Source organism: Anoplophora glabripennis, unplaced genomic scaffold, assembly GCF_000390285.2.
Source record: "Anoplophora glabripennis isolate ALB-LARVAE unplaced genomic scaffold, Agla_2.0 scaffold844, whole genome shotgun sequence".
In the NCBI taxonomy this organism is placed as follows: Eukaryota; Metazoa; Arthropoda; class Insecta; order Coleoptera; family Cerambycidae; genus Anoplophora; species Anoplophora glabripennis.
In genome coordinates this window covers 156158-174495 of record NW_019416983.1, presented here as the reverse complement: position 1 = coordinate 174495, position 18338 = coordinate 156158, and the positions used below count along the sequence as shown (strand labels likewise).

General features: G+C 31.5%; 2 protein-coding genes across 2 annotated transcripts in view; one reads left to right on the top strand and one right to left on the bottom strand.

The window, feature by feature from the left end:
• Positions 1-675: 675 nt before the first annotated feature.
• On the bottom strand, positions 676-6256 carry LOC108912483 (syntaxin-8). Its single transcript, XM_018717714.1, has 5 exons — positions 6128-6256; positions 5879-6073; positions 3754-3983; positions 3609-3701; positions 676-858 (listed from the first exon to the last, which is right to left on the bottom strand). Exons 1-5 carry the CDS (start codon positions 6157-6159, stop codon positions 698-700), a joined length of 711 nt encoding a protein of 236 aa, XP_018573230.1. The 5' UTR covers positions 6160-6256; the 3' UTR covers positions 676-697.
• Positions 6257-8376: 2120 nt separating this feature from the next.
• Positions 8377-18338, top strand: part of LOC108912484 (serine/threonine-protein kinase SMG1) — a 112467-nt gene continuing 102505 nt past the window's right edge. Inside the window, exons 1-2 of the mRNA XM_018717716.2 lie at positions 8377-8463; positions 8527-8913. Of these exons, the coding sequence (XP_018573232.1) occupies positions 8583-8913 (331 nt within the window). The 5' untranslated portion in view covers positions 8377-8463; positions 8527-8582. The remainder of the gene's footprint in view (positions 8464-8526; positions 8914-18338) is intronic.

Below are 18338 nucleotides of genomic sequence, written 5' to 3'. Positions count from 1 at the left end.
CGTTTCCAAGAAAAAAAAAATTCAAAAAGCCACCTCATCCACATCAAGGAAAACCCATTTAAAACGTGAGCACATGGCGCTGAATAAGTAAGAGTAAAATTTCCACTTGTGGTGCACTGTCCGGCTTGTTAGAAGTGGCATTAGGTGTCACAACAACATAAAAAAATTGAAATCATGCAACTAGTATACTTGTTTTCATCCACGGAAACTACCCATGAAGTATGTATTCATTCGCTTTCAGACACCCTTTTCGCGGCATATGACAAATGATATGTTCTCAAAATGAAATTGAAATAAATTTTAATTTCGAGATTTTATTTTTTTGTGCAGTTTCCTCGAAATTGAAAAATAAATTGATTTTAATTGACCACTTCAAGACTGTCAATTTCAATATTTTCACAGCACAGAGCTCACACATTACCATGTTAGGTGGGATAAATTAACAATTTTAGGCAAATCAGAGGGTAGCTCATTTTGGATGGCATTGAACGACCTAGAAACTTTCTTAATTTTTAAAGAAAATTTCTTGATTTTTTTAAAGAACGTATTTCTTTACAAAAATTATTTGACAAATTTTTGACAGAACACCCAAAACAGGTTAATTTTATTTGTGAAGGGGATACATTTCTGAGAAATTAGCAATTTTCAAAATAATCCCGGTGGAAACAATATACAGATATTTTAAAATATATTATTGCTAAATTACAGCTACAGCGATTATACTTATAAATAGTAATATAATAACAACCCAGTATATACACGTTTTGTCAGTATTACCCACTACATCAATATGGCGAGTTTCAGTTCTTACTCTCTCATTAGTCTGTTCCATTTGATTGCCTAAGCCATCCAATATTTCTAAAAATAAAAATGAGAAAAGTAAACAAACTGAAATAATTTAAATCTGAATGCCATTAGATATAGTTTCTTCTTTTAAATAAATATTGTTGCTTTAAAAAAATATAACAAAATATGAGATTTAATATCAGGGTTTTTGAAAAAGGTGCCATAAATTCAAGGCTAACAGAACATAAAAATAAGACAATTTTTTCTTAGGTACCATGAGCATATGTCTTTTGTTTTTGAGAGACAGGGTACGAAATATGATTTTTTTTTTATTATTTATTATATAAAAGCAGCTACTTTTTTAAGAGGGAACTGTCAGGATAAAACAGATCTTTTATGAATTTTTCTGTTTTTAAGGCAAAAAAGTTTATATTTTGTAATACCTACATTACTTCTTAATTAGTAACCGTTAATATATACATCGACGCTTTAGTACGAAAACATGCTATCTCAAATTAAGCTTGGAAAACATGCTAGCTCAGATCTTTAAGTAAAAACATGATATCCCAGTTTGACTAGAAATTTAAGTCGGCACATTGAATGATTGACCCCGTGCATTCATAATAAACTTATATATTTTTCAAAAATTAAGAAATATTTATGTTCAGGTACACTATTTTATTTTTTTTATTCAACATTTTTCAATTAATTTTGTTAAGTTACTGTTATAAATGACAAAATTGTTAATTAAAGAAATAGAATAATATGCAGTATGCTGCAACACGTAGATTACTCGACATTTTTTGAAATAACAATTTATACAAAAATAGTGTATACCTTAATATATAAAAATTATTACTAAATATTGATTAAATTAATAGAATTAATATAATAACCAGAATATAAATATAATGTATAAACTTGAATGATATCTATATATCGATGCGACGGGCGCATATGATATGCACGTGCACATTTCCGCNTTTCAATCCCTTAACTAGGCCCCCACCAAATTTCTCCTATTGGCCTCACAAGCATAAATCCGGCGCTTAACCAGAATATAAATATAATGTATAAACTTGAATGATATCTATATATCGATGCGACGGGCGCATATGATATGCAAGTGCACATTTCCGCAGTTCCCCATGCACACATGTTTATCATCAGCAGATCATAAAGTACCAGTAATAAAAGTGTCGCATACCTGCATTTCATTTCCAAAGTCTACGCAAGGACACGGCTACCGTGTTTTTATTAAGGTGCAGTAAGTTTGAGGCCTAACCTGGTCCACTATACAATTCTTTTTATTGCAGTCTCCTTAGGCATACAAAATTATTTTCAGAATAAATTGTGCATCCCAGATTTTGTGAAAAAGGAAAATAAGTGTATCAAGAGTAGCGATTATAAATCAGATAAGAGTACACTATTAATTTTGATATCAAAGCAAACTTGTATGAAAAATATCAAATAATTTTTAGTAATAACAAACATTTTTATATATGAAGGCACTATTTTTTGTATAATTTGTTGTTTCAAAAAACGTCGAGTAATGTACGTGTTGCAGCATACTGCATATTAATCTATTTTTTTAATTAACAATTTTGTCATTCATAACAGTAAATTAACATAATTAATTGAAGTGTTGAATAAAAAAAATAAAATAAACAATGTACCTGAACATAAATATTCCTTACTTTTTGAAAAATATATTATACAAGTACATATATTATAAATGCACGGTTTCAATCATTCAATGTGACAATTAAATTTCTAGTCAACCTGAGACAGCATGTTTTTACTTAAAGAGCTGAGTTAGCATATTTTCCAAGCTTAATTTGAGATAGCATGTTTTCCAAACGAAATTTGAGATAGCATGTTTTCGTACTAAAGCGTCGACATACATTCTGTCAAAAAAGCATTCGGAATATGTCAGTAAAACATAATACATTCAATTAATCATCAAAATTTATTTTGTCTCCTTCAAAATGGGTTCCGTTTGAAGCAATACACTTTTTCTAACAAACAATCCAGTCAACAAAGTACTTTAAACGCACTTCAACTCCTTCAACAATGTTTATTTTGTGGCTTCTATTGATTCGAAACATGTTCCACAAAGTGGTGATTTGAGGTTGGGAAAGAGAAAAAAGTCAGCAGGGGCTGCTCGATGATATTCGTTGGGTTTTTGGTCAAAAAAGTTATTCACAATTATCGTTTTGTGTGATGGTGCATTATCATCGTGCAAAATCCAAGAATTGTCCTTCCATAACTCTGGTCCTTTGTGACGGATACTCTCTCTCAAATGTCTCATAATGCCCGGACTGTCTCCATCCGGAAAGAATTTTGGGTGGATGATAGTCAAAGAAAACAGTCAAGATGGCACCATCCCGAAGCTTGTTGGCTCGTTTGCATGTGAAACTTGTAAACCCACATCTCGTCGTTATGATGCGTTGCATGAAAGTAGATTCCGAATTAGCCTGTTGCAACATGTCTTGAGCAACATCTTTACGATGTTCTTCTTGAAAAAATATTACCGTACGTCTTTCCAACATTTTCAACAATTCATCATGAGAAATACCATTGGTAGCAAACTCTTTGTTCAATAACATTATCCATAGTAAAAATCGTGGAATACACTTTAGGTGGACTAACAGAATTAACAGCTGTAAACAAATTACTGAACAGATCACGCTCAAACTTCACGTCAGAGTGGAGGCGGTACTGCCAACTTTCCATCAAAAAAGAAATTTAAATCTACTTTACACGGAATTTTTAAATAACAAATTCCGAATAATTTTTTTTTACAAAATGTATGAACTCACCATTATGGAAGTCAACTTCACTGGATATGGTATGTGCTATATTTTTTTGTCTCGATATTACGTCAGATAAGTTCTCCAGGCCCCTTTCTTGTTCTAAAATAAGCAAGCTTTAACACTACGATTTAACTTTTAAATTTTCTTTAACCTTCTAGCATTTTCTTTTGATTTGTTTTTAAATCCGTAACTGAGGAAAAAGTATTGTTAACTCGTTCATCGCCTGAACTAGCCCATTCTGAAGTACTCGGGCCAATGATCTGGTGCCTATCTTCATTTAACTTACTTATAACCTGTTCCTCAAAAATTTTTTTCATTTGAATGGCTTTAGAGTGTAATACTTCAATTTGTCTGGTGCGCCTTTCTGATTCCGCTAATGTTCTAATAAATATTAAGGAAAATTTCCTTTTTTTTTTTTATAAATCCTAAAATATTTTCCGCAATAAATAGGCTATGATTCTCAAAATTATGTATGAATGTATAAATTATATCAGAACTGGAATTGAAAAGAGAGAAAGCTTTTTTCCTTTTATGAAAATCGATAAATATGAACTGGTTCCATGGCAATCTTGACTATCGATTGTGGGGGATCAGCAAATAAACCAAAATATTGTATCAAAGTGTCATAACAATAGCATAGATAGGAAATAAATGTCATATTATCAAAGCAAATATATGTATTATATGAACATGTACAGGGTGTCCCAGAAATAATGCATTCTTTGAATTTGGCGCCATTTTCATTCCAAAGAGTCGGCAGCATTGTGCAGGATCAAATGTAGTCAACACGTTGCAGTTAGACAAAATGGAGTGCTATACGACGGATGAGTGAGTGAGGATTATGAAAATTCATTACAAGTACAGAGAGTGTGTAGCTGAGCCTGTGCACAAATTACGTGCAATTTTGGGTAGAAGAAACATCCCGAATGAAACAACTGTGAAAAGATTTGTTGCCAACTTTGAACAAACAGGTTTGGTTGCAGATAATAAAAAAACAGGCCGGCCTGCTTTTCTTTTGGGAGATCCTTTATAACTACAATGTGAAAAAGGAAAGGATTCCAATAAACGACAAATATACAGGGTGTTCCATTAAAAAGATATGTTTGGTTTATATTTTCCAAACACAACAGTAAATTGTTTTTTTATATATTTCTTTTATAACGCAACAAAATTTAATCCAACACTGGTCATTAAGATTTTATTGATAGAAAGATAAAAAAAGATAAGAGGAGTAGAAGGTTATGCGAAACTGTACAAAAAAATAGTTTTAAGTAAACCAACAAAGAAAAATAATGGTACATTTTATCCTTAGGACATTATGGCAGTTAAAAAAGTCATGAAAATGAATTATCATGATTTGATTTATTTTATTTTTTGGTGGTTCAAGTTTGAAACACTAAAATAATTAGGAAACTTAGTCAGGTCTCTTGTACCTTGTTATAAAGCTCACTCTATTCCCAACAATTTGGTTTTCCAATAAATTTTTGCAAAAGATACACAATTTCAAGTAAAACTTTGTGCAATTTTAAATTTGAGGATAATCAAGAATGAACAAAATATGGGTAGAAAATTTAATTTTCAATAACTAAACCGATACTTATTAACAACGAATGAAACTGAACATTAAAATTTTGTAAAAGTTTATGACTCATTTTTTTGCTGGCGAGGTAGTTTTTTTGAAATTAAAATAACTGATTTGGTGATCATTATCAGGAGCACAAAATATCATGCCATTTTGGGCTTAAAATAAAATCTCGCAGTTACATTACAAAATATTACATTACAATTCACTAATTCAAAGTATTCAAAGTAATGACTTATTTTTATACCTAATTTGTTATTTAAAATAATTACCTACCTACTAAATTGCTTCAAAACTAACCCATACAAGTTTTCATTTCAAACATTTTTTGAAATAAATTTACTCTACCATAATATTCCATATATTTTTGTGTTGTTATTACTTTTTCTGTGTAAAACTTTTAAAAATATTTTATACGTTCCCTATATGACGATAGTGAGTGTTGATCACTTTAAAAAGGACAGACATTTTCAAGAAATACAGACAAGAAAGTACAGAAAAAATGCAGATTAATTAATTTACGACAGAAAGTTATTGACCATTTCGCAACTCAGAAGAATCAGAGGATCGAATCGTTATATATAAATCATGTGGTACGTAAATTGTTTAAAATTACTTCTAGATCCATGAGCCACCATTGGTTTGTAATAAAACTAAGGAATACTATTATTTCCTAATATGGTTGAAAGGATACATATTTCCAGACTTCGTAATTACTTCTAGTTTTTGGTTCAGTTGACCCACTTCATTATTAAACTGTTTTAAACGAAGTCGTACATTAGCTGATATTTGAGAATATGTATTACTTGTTCTAGAATGTTGTTGTCTGAAGGTAAGTTGCTCCATAATATCTCGATACAATTTTTCACAAGATTCATATTCTGTCAACCTAAAATATTAAAAGATTGAATGTAATACTATTTACATACAGTAGTATTTATACCAAGGATCCTCCTCCAAAAACAATAAAGCCATTTTATTAGTTAAAAATAATCGAATTTATTAAAAAATAAAAACATATATTTCAGAATAAGTCCACATTATGTACATCTGTAAAACAAAAATCACAAAAACAAAGGGCATGTAGTGTTGCCAATGCCTACGAACCAGTTTCCACCAGATAGTTAACAAAATTCCTCTAGCATCCAATGAAAATTAAAAAAAAAATATCTAACTGCTCAGGATTGATATCGACACCCAAGGATATTATAAATATCCTTGATCGACAACATAGCGAAATAAATATATTTTACATTTATCTAGCTCGACACTGCTACTTGCATGGGATCAGGTTTGTATACTAATAAATTATTTTCAAATTTTTTGGCAGGGCAGCCAACTTACATCTGTCGTACGACAGTAAATGCACAGGTAATGCTATCGTAGCGCCATCTATCACCCATCTCTTTGCACTATCTTTGGATGCGTTCAATTTGAATATTATTATGAATTACGTTTGACCAACACCAATAGCCAATCACAGATTGCCAATAATTATTAGAGCTTTCGAACTCATGATCCTCATCCACAGTGCACACTGCACATTTCTCTAATCTTTAATCTTTGCAATGTACAAACCTTTTACAGTGCGTACGATATTTGTTCTGTTGTCCAGATAGAATTCCAAGAAGACTTTCACTTTTTTGGAATTAAACCGCATCCGGCATTCGACGCCCTAGGTAGAGACATTTGCAGAAAATTTCAAGGCACGTACCTGCCGCGGTAAATTGTTACGGTAAAGTCCCTATAACATAATTTTATTGGCTTTATTATTTTTTTAGAATTATGTATATCGCGCCATTATTCCATGGCTAGAAATTGGCCTCAATGGTTTGGGATCGAGGGGGATTATCCCTCTTTATCCTGCCTCATCTCGTGTAGGCCCGACTTACAATACCCAAACGCTACACAGACAATAAGACAAAACGCGGAGAAACGATTTGACGTAGCCGCTAGACATGACAATCCCCTCCTCAGGCAAGCCGTTGACTACGTACCCGACGTGCAGTGGTGCCAGATGAAAATTTCTATCAACAGTAGGAATGTAGCCAAAAAACAGGAGATTTCTTTTTTCAACAGGAGATTTTAATAAATATATTTTTTAATAGAGGAACACAAGTACATGCACAAAATATAGCGAAATATATAAATGTAGGAGTTCGTTTAAGGCCGGTGTCCCATGCATCCGAATTCCGACGATACGAAGGTCCGAAAGTGTTCCTATTGGTTAATATACATTCAAATTTTTACCGCTCATTTTCATCCGAAATTTTTAAAATTCATACGACGTCGGAAAAAGTAGAAATAATTTTAACTTTTATCCGAAATCGTATGTTTTTTAACCTCACTTTTTAAGTTTTTAACATACTATGATTGTTGTTTGATATATTTACAGTCAAATAAATGTTATATTATAATGTCGAATGTAGAAAATATAATACTACGTATATTTTCTACGATATATACCTATGGTTGTCATTTGAAAATGTTTCACCTTCATCTTGTAATAAATTCCATGGTTCTATACTTGATTTCTATGAGATTAATTTCGGATGCATGTGAATTATAATATTATCATTCGTACGAATTAAAATATTTTCGGATATCGTACATCGGATTTCGGATGCATGGGACACCGGCCTAAGACGCAGACGCTGATGCCGAAAATCGATGTCCGGACTTTTGGAAAAAATCCAGAGAGGTCTGAGGGGGAAGGTGTCCAACAGCGGAGGCGTTTTTGTAATTTCATTTTGGCGGACAGGACGAGAGCGCTCCGCCAAAAGTATGGAGATTCAAGGATAATTACAAAATCACCTGAACGTCGACCCGCACCGTCCGCAGTATATTATNCGTTTCTTGATCCTGGCTGTCTCTGAAACAGAAAAGGTTAGCGGGCAGGGGGGATGTCGTTGGGGTGGTCACCCAGGGTCAAAAAGTTGGTGTCTAGGTCTTTTGTGTTTGTCGGTCACGTCGGGTACGTAGTCAACGGCTTGCCTGAGGAGGAGATTGTCATGTCTAGCAGCTAAGTCAAACAAACCGTTTCTCCGCGTTTTGTCTTATTGTCTGCGTAGCGTTTGTGTATTGTATCCATATTTGAGAGATTGCCCACCATTTCCGGGACACCCTGTATATATATATATGTTTTGTGACGACCATGTTATGTGTTGGTAGTGTTTTTTGTTTTAGGAACTTTTTTATTCTGAATTACTAACTATACAAAATAAAAGAATTAACTGAATGACAGATTCTGTTTCTGTTGTATTAAGGAAATATACATTTGTAAGAATATAATATTTATATTTTCATTGTTATACTATTTATTCATAATCATTTTTTTGTTAGATTCAGAGAGAGCAACTTCAGATGCACAAGAACACAACATTGTCGGAATGTAAGTAATGATATCAAATAATCCATCTTCCTACAAACTGAGAGCTTCAAAAAGCTCAAGGGATATTCACGACTATGATTGTGGTAATTCAGACGATAATTACGAAACTAACGTGGAGGATGATATAAGTGATTCTACTCGAAGATATCCTTTTACTCGTGATGGCCGTTATAGTAAAGGAACTGGACGATCTCGTTCTACTGAATTTAGATCCAGTAGAATTGGTGATCGAAGAGGAGGATTTAGAGGCAGGGGCTCGAGTAGAAGAAATGATCGAGATTATTCTGACAGTTTTTATGCTGTAAGAAAATATGAAAGTACGAGAAACTCCGATTCAGGTATGTTATTAGAACTTCCAGTATTTATATTACAGTCACTCAGATAAACAACTGTTTATTGTCCAAGTACACTAATTGTAAAGTTTGTATAACTATTTTAAATTGTTTATATTATTAAAACTTATTTATCAAAATCTTGATGTTGCTTCTCATTGATTTAAATATGTGAAACAGAAATAATATTATCAGTTTTTTTAAATATTAAAAAAAAAATGGAAATATAATGGATAATATGAATGTGTTTAAATATAAAAGAAAGTTTTTGTATCTGTTTATACAGAAGAAATCGACGAATTGTGGAAGTATTTTAATTTGTATTTTGTTGAATGTCTTTCAGATGCAATGTGTTGAAAACTTTATTGTGCAATGTGTTGAAAATCTAAAAAATTTTTCCACAAGTAGGTATTGTAGATATACAAAATGAGTCCATTCCTATTCCTAGTAACCTATTTTTTAATTAATATGTGAAGGTAACTCAGATAAGGGGAAAGCATTTCATCTTTATGGAAACTATGTTGTAAAAATTTCGTGTTATGTTATAATCATGTTAAGCACTACCTTGAAATAGTAGAAATGAGGAAAATGTGTTTATTTGATATTTCATATAAGAGGAATTTCCTGTTTTTATCTGCCTAAACAATACCGTGAAAAGATATAAGCTTCTAAGACCACTGTATAATTTTTGTTTATGCCTGTGGGTTTCTTATGTGATGAAGACCAGTGATAACTTTATGGAATCATTATGATTTAGGCCTTTTTCATATGTTTTACATAACAGAAAAACATAACCTGACCTAATATAACATAACAAGTTATCGAGATTTGCTATGTTGTGGGGGGGTGTATAGGATAGACATTACCATTACACAAGCTTAGACAAAAATGTCTAGCTGTATCTAGATGTAAATTTAAAGTTATTTCTGGTCTACGTCACATAGGAAATGTATATGCAAGGAGCCTCAAATCAAAATCGACCCGTCTGTCTTTAGACTTTATTGTTTTGTCGAGATCAAATGTTGACACATTTCTGAATCTGTTTAAGCTTAAGCAATGAAATTTGGAATTGTACATTACCAGTGGTTTCAAAATAATTTCTAAATTCTACACACAGTCTGTTTCCACACTGTCCAATAGTTGACCAATTTGGTCAGATTAGGTGTAGAATCTAGTTTTCTGTAGCTTATTGTCTGTCAACTGTAGGCAATGTTGCCAACCTCTAGAACGCAAATTTCTTCATGACGATCTTTAAAATTCGTCACATTTCGTCACCCGCTGCAAATTTGAAATTTACTGCATGTTGTTTATATAAACGGATTATAAAACATAATAAAATGTACTAAAAAAACAAAATGCAGTATTTTTATTAATAAATTTGAAATAAAACAAAAATAAAACCGCTATAATCACTTTATTAAAAGAAATAAAATATGTAAACCTGAAACAAATAATAACAGTTTTAAATAGAACAAAAAATTAAAGCCACTTTTCCTATAGTTATATAAAAAAAGGAAGGATATTTAAGCTTAAAACTGATTAAAAATTGCTTTAGTAAAAACTGCACAAAAAAGTAATGTGTAACTCAATTAATTTAGATTAAATAACCGGCGTTTCTTCCATTTTATTTTTTTCATCCTCATCAAAATGATGATAAGGTAGTGGTTTCTCCATCTTCTCTTTTCTATATCAATAGCTGCATGTTTTTTTAACAAAGGCGCAAAAATGCCAGACACAGAACCAACTGATAATGTTGTTCTGCTTTCACTCAATCCCTCTCTAACATTAATAAAATACAATTCCTCAAAAATTTTGTCATTGCCAATGCAATTTCTTGGCATTTTTTATGAAATACAAATATTATAAATGAAAATTAATGTCCACTAATGTACTTCGAAAGAAAAATCGTCACAAGAATAAATTCTTCGTCAATTAGTCAATTTTTCCCCTTAAAAAATCATCACTTTGACGAAAAATCATCACAGTTGGCAACACTGACTGTAGGTCACCACACATTACACGGTTTTAAGTGTATAGTCCAAACCATAGGAATTAAACAAGTGAAATGTAGTCCCACACACTATTCATTCCATATTCAGTTAAATTATTGGAGAGACGGATAGCAGTAGTGGAGATTGTAGCTTTAAAAAATAAATAAAAAATCAAAGGAATATTAGCAAATGATCCTGATCTATTCAAAATGCTTTAAATTATTTCATCAACAAGTTAGAAATATTATCGAAGAGCCCTAAACCAAATGGTGGGGGACAAATATGCTGTGGAATTATGGTTTCAATAAATTATAACCTTCTAAACCTGCCCTTGAGGTGGGCAAAGGAATTTTCAATAATAACCCGAGCCTTGGACAACTTTTGATTGAAATGCTGTTGATCCGGTGTTAGATATCCATTATTTTTAAAGCCTACCAACATTCTTGTACTCAATTTATATGCAAGATCGCCTATCAAATGATTTTCATTTGGAAAATCTCCTGGTGGCCTTTCATTTACTCCTGACTTTAAGAACACACTATAATCATTCAAATAACCAGCTTCTCCAGCATATATATCGATAAATAACTTTTTGTGACCACAAATTCCTTGCAGTCCTAAAGAATGATATCTTTTGCGATTAACATACGAGTTTGGGAAATTTTTGAGTCGAGTAATTTTTTGATATGAGATCCATCTACCACACCAATTATTCCTAAGAAATAAATATGTACTTTTGTAAGATTTATCAAATTAATTCCAAAATAGAATTAAAATAAAAACATTTTCAACTTACCTGGGATTTCATGTTTCCTAAAAAATTAATCACTAATAGTTCTGCAGCGGTTAGTTGAAGGCCATATAATAATATATCTATCATTCATTACTGTAAATGCCCTACAAATTCTATATACTGCTGCCCATGCTGTTGACTTCGAAATTCCAAATCGAGCTTGTTGGTTAAATTGTTTGGCATTTGAATAGTGGCGGTGCGCCCGTGCTGTGGGGAGGGGTGATCTCGAGGAGGCTGGGGTGACTGCGCGGTCGCAGAGTTAGTAGTTGTACAGACTGTAAGAGAGACGCAATGTTAGAGTGTATACATGTCTGATAAAAAAAACATAACATTACTTGTTCTATGTAATAAAGTTATTGCTCTTTATGGTGTACTTAATCAATAAGAAAATAAATAAACATATGGTCCTTCGAGCCGGATGGGAAAAGCAACAAGTAAAAGAGAAAATAGAGAACTTTGGGAAGTTAGTGCGATTTAATTATTGTGCTGCACATTCAAAATAGTCAGACAAAGGCAGGACACAATCACAAGTCTGTGCAACATAACTCAATTAGGTGACAAACATTCGTTGGGACAGTAAAATTCAAGGCAAGGGCAATTTCATCAGAAAATAAAATATTGTGCAACAGCTTACACAAGACATATCTACGTTTCATTTCATTGAGACCACATTGGGACGAACGTGGTGAAACGAAAGACGTGAGAGGGAATCGACACGACTGGCTGCAACAGGGCAAAGGAGGCAAGGCATTCACACTATTGGCAGAGAGCANACCATAGGAATTAAACAAGTGAAATGTAGTCCCACACACTATTCATTCCATATTCAGTTAAATTATTGGAGAGACGGATAGCAGTAGTGGAGATTGTAGCTTTAAAAAATAAATAAAAAATCAAAGGAATATTAGCAAATGATCCTGATCTATTCAAAATACTTTAAATTATATCATCAACAAGTTAGAAATATTATAATTTTGAGTAAAATGTTTACTTTGTAAAATGCATCCTTCACGGCCTCTTATTTAGTCCACATATTGTATGTAGTTAAAACTACAGTGACTCTCTACAAGACAGTGGCGACAATAGAGTGTATCATTTTTAATTGGTCCACGTGATTTTAGCTGCCATGTTGCATCCAGTGTCAAATTCATCTGTGATGTGTCATGTGTCAGGAGCTTTCTTGGTGTTATTCAATATTTGTATTGTTTTATTTTAATTTTGGTGATTATTAGTGATACTATATTGGGTATTCTGTGCTAAGGGATAGTTATAATGTTTGCAGAAGCTTCTATAAGGACGACAACCGTGAATTTCTTTCAGGTTTTTTGGACACCATAACACAAAATATAACACCTACTTATGAGGAAGTTAAGGTTCCTGCTAATATAGAAGAACCAACATTTAATCTTAGTTTTAGTGAATTAAATGCTCTTTATAATGTGTGCGGATATATTGCTCAAAGTATTGTTAAAACATCAACAACTTGTAGAAACTGTGTACACGCTGTTAGTTCTAAAACGCCGATTTGTAAAACATTTTCAAAATTTAGCGTACTTAGGAGATTTAGAGAACATTCACTCTTTTTTGCAATGTAGCGGTATTTTGTTTCTTCTTGCAGATGGAAAGTGTTTTACAACATGTTTTGCGATTGTATCTTGACAGAACATAAATTTAAAAGAGTTTTTCTTAAAAGAAATGTCTGGTTTAAATTTAGATTTACCAAATTGTCATCAGATCAAAAAATAAGATTGTTAAAAGATTTATTATGTTCCGATTAAACATAGCTTCCAAAAAATGCCAAAAGGCATAAAAAAAAGCTTGCAAGTAAAAGTGTTGCTGGACATTTATTGTAACAAATACTATCATTAGTATTAAGTATTTATTTTTGTAATATAAACTCAATAAATTTCATTGTGTAATGTAGGTAAGCTTAATTTTACTTATCTAGAAAATAAAAACTAATAGTTGCTACTATTATATATTTATCCTCCCCTATTGCACAAGTAGATTCTACATTCATTCATTATTTAAAATCACTTTCCAAGGGAGTTATTTGCTAAAATCTGTGCGTAAAATTTATACTCTTAAAATACTCTTGTCCTTAATTTATTTTTTATAAAAGTAACTTTTAATTTGACATTGGATGCAACATGGCGGAGGGGCGGGGTTTAGTCGCTATTGTCGCCACTGTCTTGTATAGAGCCGCTGTAGTTAAAACATGCTTTTCGGTTTCAATTTCACAGTTAAAACTGGACTAATATATTTCCATGTTTTGACCTGTACAGGCTGTTTGGTTAAACTGTGTAATGTGTGGAGCTCTTTAGATTTGCCCCAAGTTGGACGGATGAATCATACAAATAGCCAACCATCCAATCAAATTGTATCATGTTGACAGATCTAGCTTTTGCTAATTACATTATGATTATTGGTGTCTAATGTTTTGTTGTTTGCTTGAAATTTAAATACACATTTAGTTGCAGTAAAACAATAAAATTATGCAAAATATGTATTCATTTTATCAAATTATAGAGGGATTTTCCTAAAGTTACGTTCTTAATAAAATATGAGGTATTAGGCATTATGTTTTGTGTTGTAAGTACATACTCTTCAGAAACAAAATTCAGCATTTAATCATCTGAATTCTGACTTGCTAATAAATCTGAAATAAGTTTGTGTACAGGAAACTTATCCTACATCTAATAGACATAAACATAACACAGAATTGAGATGATGTTATAGCTTGTCAAATGTAATGTAGTGGGTGAAATAGCTCTTTCCAATAGCACAGACGGTTCAGGTAGTATGAGTATTCTGCTCAAACCATTGTACATCTTTTAAAATGTTCACCTGCCACGTTCTGTTTGACAAACTTTATTTAAATGAAAGTATTATTGGAGGAAATGTTACGAGTAAGACCTTCTCTCAAATGGTTAAGTACATTGAACAAAACTGAAAAATATGTGACGATAGAAAAATTATGCCACTGGATTTTCAGCAAATTTAATATACACATTTAATTGATAATAAACCATTTTCCAGTTATAATTTTTTTGTTCATATTTAATTTTAAAATAATTTCTAATTGGTATTTCATGGTTAACACAAATACCTAACAGTAACAGTACAAGTTAACTAAGTAAATGTTAATTGTCAGAAAAAAATAAAAACAAATGAAAATGTTCACCATTGGCAACAACACAAGCAACGAGCCTTCGCCTCAACGACTGTTGTACTGGTGTACTTTCAAAAATTGCTGGCCTTTGTCCGACTTGCTGACATCTATTTATGATTCGTTGTCTTAAATTTGCTTCATTTTTTGCTGGTGTTTAATTTTTTTTTTCAACCATGAAATGGTTTATTGCCTGAAGAAAATTTAAGAGGCCTTTTTTATTAAAGATATAACAGTAAATTAAACGCGCCTATTAATTTTGCTGAAAATACAGTGGCGTAGTTTTTCTTAGGGTTTTAATGACAAAGCTCTCCTGAATCTCCACCACTGGTTGACAGATTTATATAGAAATATGCAGAATTATTACCTTTAATTAGTTACATCATTTTCTGAGTTTCGTCAATCTATGTCAAACAACTTCAGAGATAATTGGAAAAAATTATCGTCCTCTATCTTGGAAACCAATAACTTTAGGGCCCTTGTTTATTAAGGCTTTTGGACCTTAATTTATGACATAGACTTAGAATACACTCTACACACTTTCTTCGAGATTGCAAGAAAATTTCCTAAAACTTTTGTCTTCAAAAAGATAAGGGGATGTGGAATGTTATCTGAGTTCCCTATACAAGAAAATCTCACAACTCCCTATATTGGCAGTACTTACAGTATTTTACATGTTGCAATAAAATGATCCAATTCCTTGTTGGCAAAACGTAAAGCTACGAACTTTAAGAATAAAATTATTAATAATAATTGAAATATCAAACAAGTTATAAATATTTACAAATGGCAGTATGTATAGTGTAGAATATACCACGTGTTTCACTTTAGATGCATTCTCCAGTGACATTGATAATATCAAAATAAAAAATATATTGTGAGTAAAGTTATACCATCATATTATATTTTTTTTATTATAAAGAGTTTTTATTTCTGACAGTATATAGGTAATTGTTATTTGAACATTTCAAATGTTATTTGATTTTTTCCTTCTGCAAATTATCACCTGTAGTTAATAAATATCAAATCCTCTGTTTAATGCTGCTAAAATAAGCATAATCGCAAAGATGCAAATTTGAGAAAATCTGAATCGAGCACAATTTTTCTATTTCTTTTTTTGATTAAATTTAGAAAAAAAAAATAGAAAATCAAATCATTTCGAACATTTGTGAAACAGAGTTCCAGAATTTCATGAATTTCACAAAGCATTATTTCTTTTTATTTTTATTTTTAAATAAATCAAATTTTTATTGGGTTTTAATTAACTTTGTATTGGAAATCCTTTGATTCAATTTGAAAAAGTTATTAATCATCCAAAATTGTTATTAATTACTCAAAATTATGGTTTGAAATGTTTGGAGGTTTTGATTATGCAGGTTATCGAATAAATTGAATAATGATAACCATAACAATGCTATCTCAAACATTATCAAGGATAGAAAATTGTTATTCACTAAATTATACAACTTTGCCCTCATTTATCTATCTCTCTGGTTTTGGATAATAGATACAGCAGTTATTATTATTAATTTGAAACATGTTTATACACAATAATTGTTTCTACTTGAAATGTGGTCTACATCAAATTGTTTAAAGAGAATAGATTTTAATATGGCCAATTTTGGGGATATTTAGTTACTTTTAACTTTTACTTAGTAACTATTAATATTAGTTACATTAAACAATATTTGTTCTACATTTTACAATTTTCACACTAGTTTTTATTTATATCATAGATTTATATTGTTGTAGTCCTGAGGGCGACCACCCTGAAAAAGGGCAAAATTTCTTTGTAGGCTGCATTAAGTTTGAGGATCTGCCTTTCGCAAGCGGGGGTGCGCAAAGCAGCCGTCCTATTGATTCGACGCAATAAGCATTTTAACACAGGCCCTTATGGGAGAAAAATCCTTTAAATATCGGGCAAGTTTTATCCAAATTCGTGAAAAGTTTATACTCAGTCTACGCTTTAGTTTCAAAAAGTTATTTTACTTGTTCAGTACCCAAGTCATGTGCTAAAAATATGGAGCCCAGCTTCCATACAAACCATAGTGCCAAAAAAAAACGGTTTGTAGAAATCAACCATTTATTATTTTCAAAATTCATATTTTATTATACAGGGTGTTCTGAAAGTCCGTCAGGAAACTCCTTGAGGTGATTCTACGGATTAAAATAGTAACTTCTGCAATTAATCAAGTTGCCATGGTGTAATACCATCTCTCATAAAACCAGCTTCATTAGTAAATAAAATATTAGTAAATACCCCAAAGCCCCCCTGGTTACACGACTGTATATTGGCTTGAACAAAGAGTGCATAATTTTTTCTGATATTGTGCCTCTTTTAAAAATGTTTAAATTTCTGTGATGTCTAGCAAGAGAAAAAAGTTATGAACAAAATAAATTTTGAGTTCTAGGTAAAGTGCCCTCTAGCGGTGCATAATTAAACTTTTCTCTGACTGGTCCAATAGAGCCTAATCTATTTAGTGATTGTGCCAAATGAGAGACTAATAGAACTTGAATTAAATAAGTTATTTAAAAAGAAAAAAATAAAAAAAATTGAACTTTGACAAGCTGTAACTCGCAAACAATTGACAATTGAAAAAAAAAATCATTACATACTGCTATTATTTTAATCGGTAGAATCATCTCCCGGAGTTTCCTGACGGACTTTCAGAACACCCTGTATAACTCATTTTCATAAAAAAAATATTATTAAGGTACTCTTTTTACATCTGATTAGCTCAGATGTAGCGATTTATCAAAATTTTAAATTAAAATTTTATAAAAACACACTTCGTTTTGTGGTGTTGTGACCAACCGCAGATCATTGTTAATATATAACTTTATCACATATTTATTCATATTGTTATCCTAGTCATATTTAACCTCAGATACATATACAATATATCTGTTTATTATTATATTTATTATTCATATTTATTATTATTATTTTATACTTACTTATATTTTATTGGACCAGTTATTCTATTACAAGGTGACCCACCGGAAACCGAAAACTGCCGTCGATTGATATTTAGGAAAGTACTGCTCCGAAAAATTTGAAAAGTTGGCAACATGCTCCTGGGGCGAACACAAAATATCTACAATGCTCCAGCACTTCCAATTATACTGGAAGTCAACACCAACTTTGTTATTTTAAATGGGACACCCTAGATGTTATTGCAATTTCGGATTCTACGTGAAATTTGAAGGTCAGGGGTCATCCATAAATTACATAAGGGTTCAATGGGGAGGGGGGATCAACATTTTCTTATCATTCCTTACTTGGGGGGGGAGGAGGGGGAATGAAATTCTTACGTAATAAAATAATCTACATTAATTTTTCTATTTTTCTTAGTATATATGTATTTATAATATAACAAATATATTAATAAATGTTATAATTAGAAGTTGTAACTTTTTTTATAATAAAAAAAATTAATTGAATCATGTAATGTATTACGTAAGGTGGGGGAGGGGG

Bases quoted from the DNA above. Each gene is read 5' to 3' on its own strand.
- LOC108912483 (XM_018717714.1), bottom strand. From the start codon at position 6,159: ATGGCTTTATTGTTTTTGGAGGAGGATCCTTG. The intron at 3,702-3,753 runs GTTAAAGAAAAT...TGCTTATTTTAG, and splicing joins TCAAAAGAAAATGCTAGAAG to AACAAGAAAGGGGCCTGGAG. The intron at 859-3,608 runs GTGAGTTCATAC...TTTTATTTTTAG, and splicing joins TGAAGTTGACTTCCATAATG to AAATATTGGATGGCTTAGGC.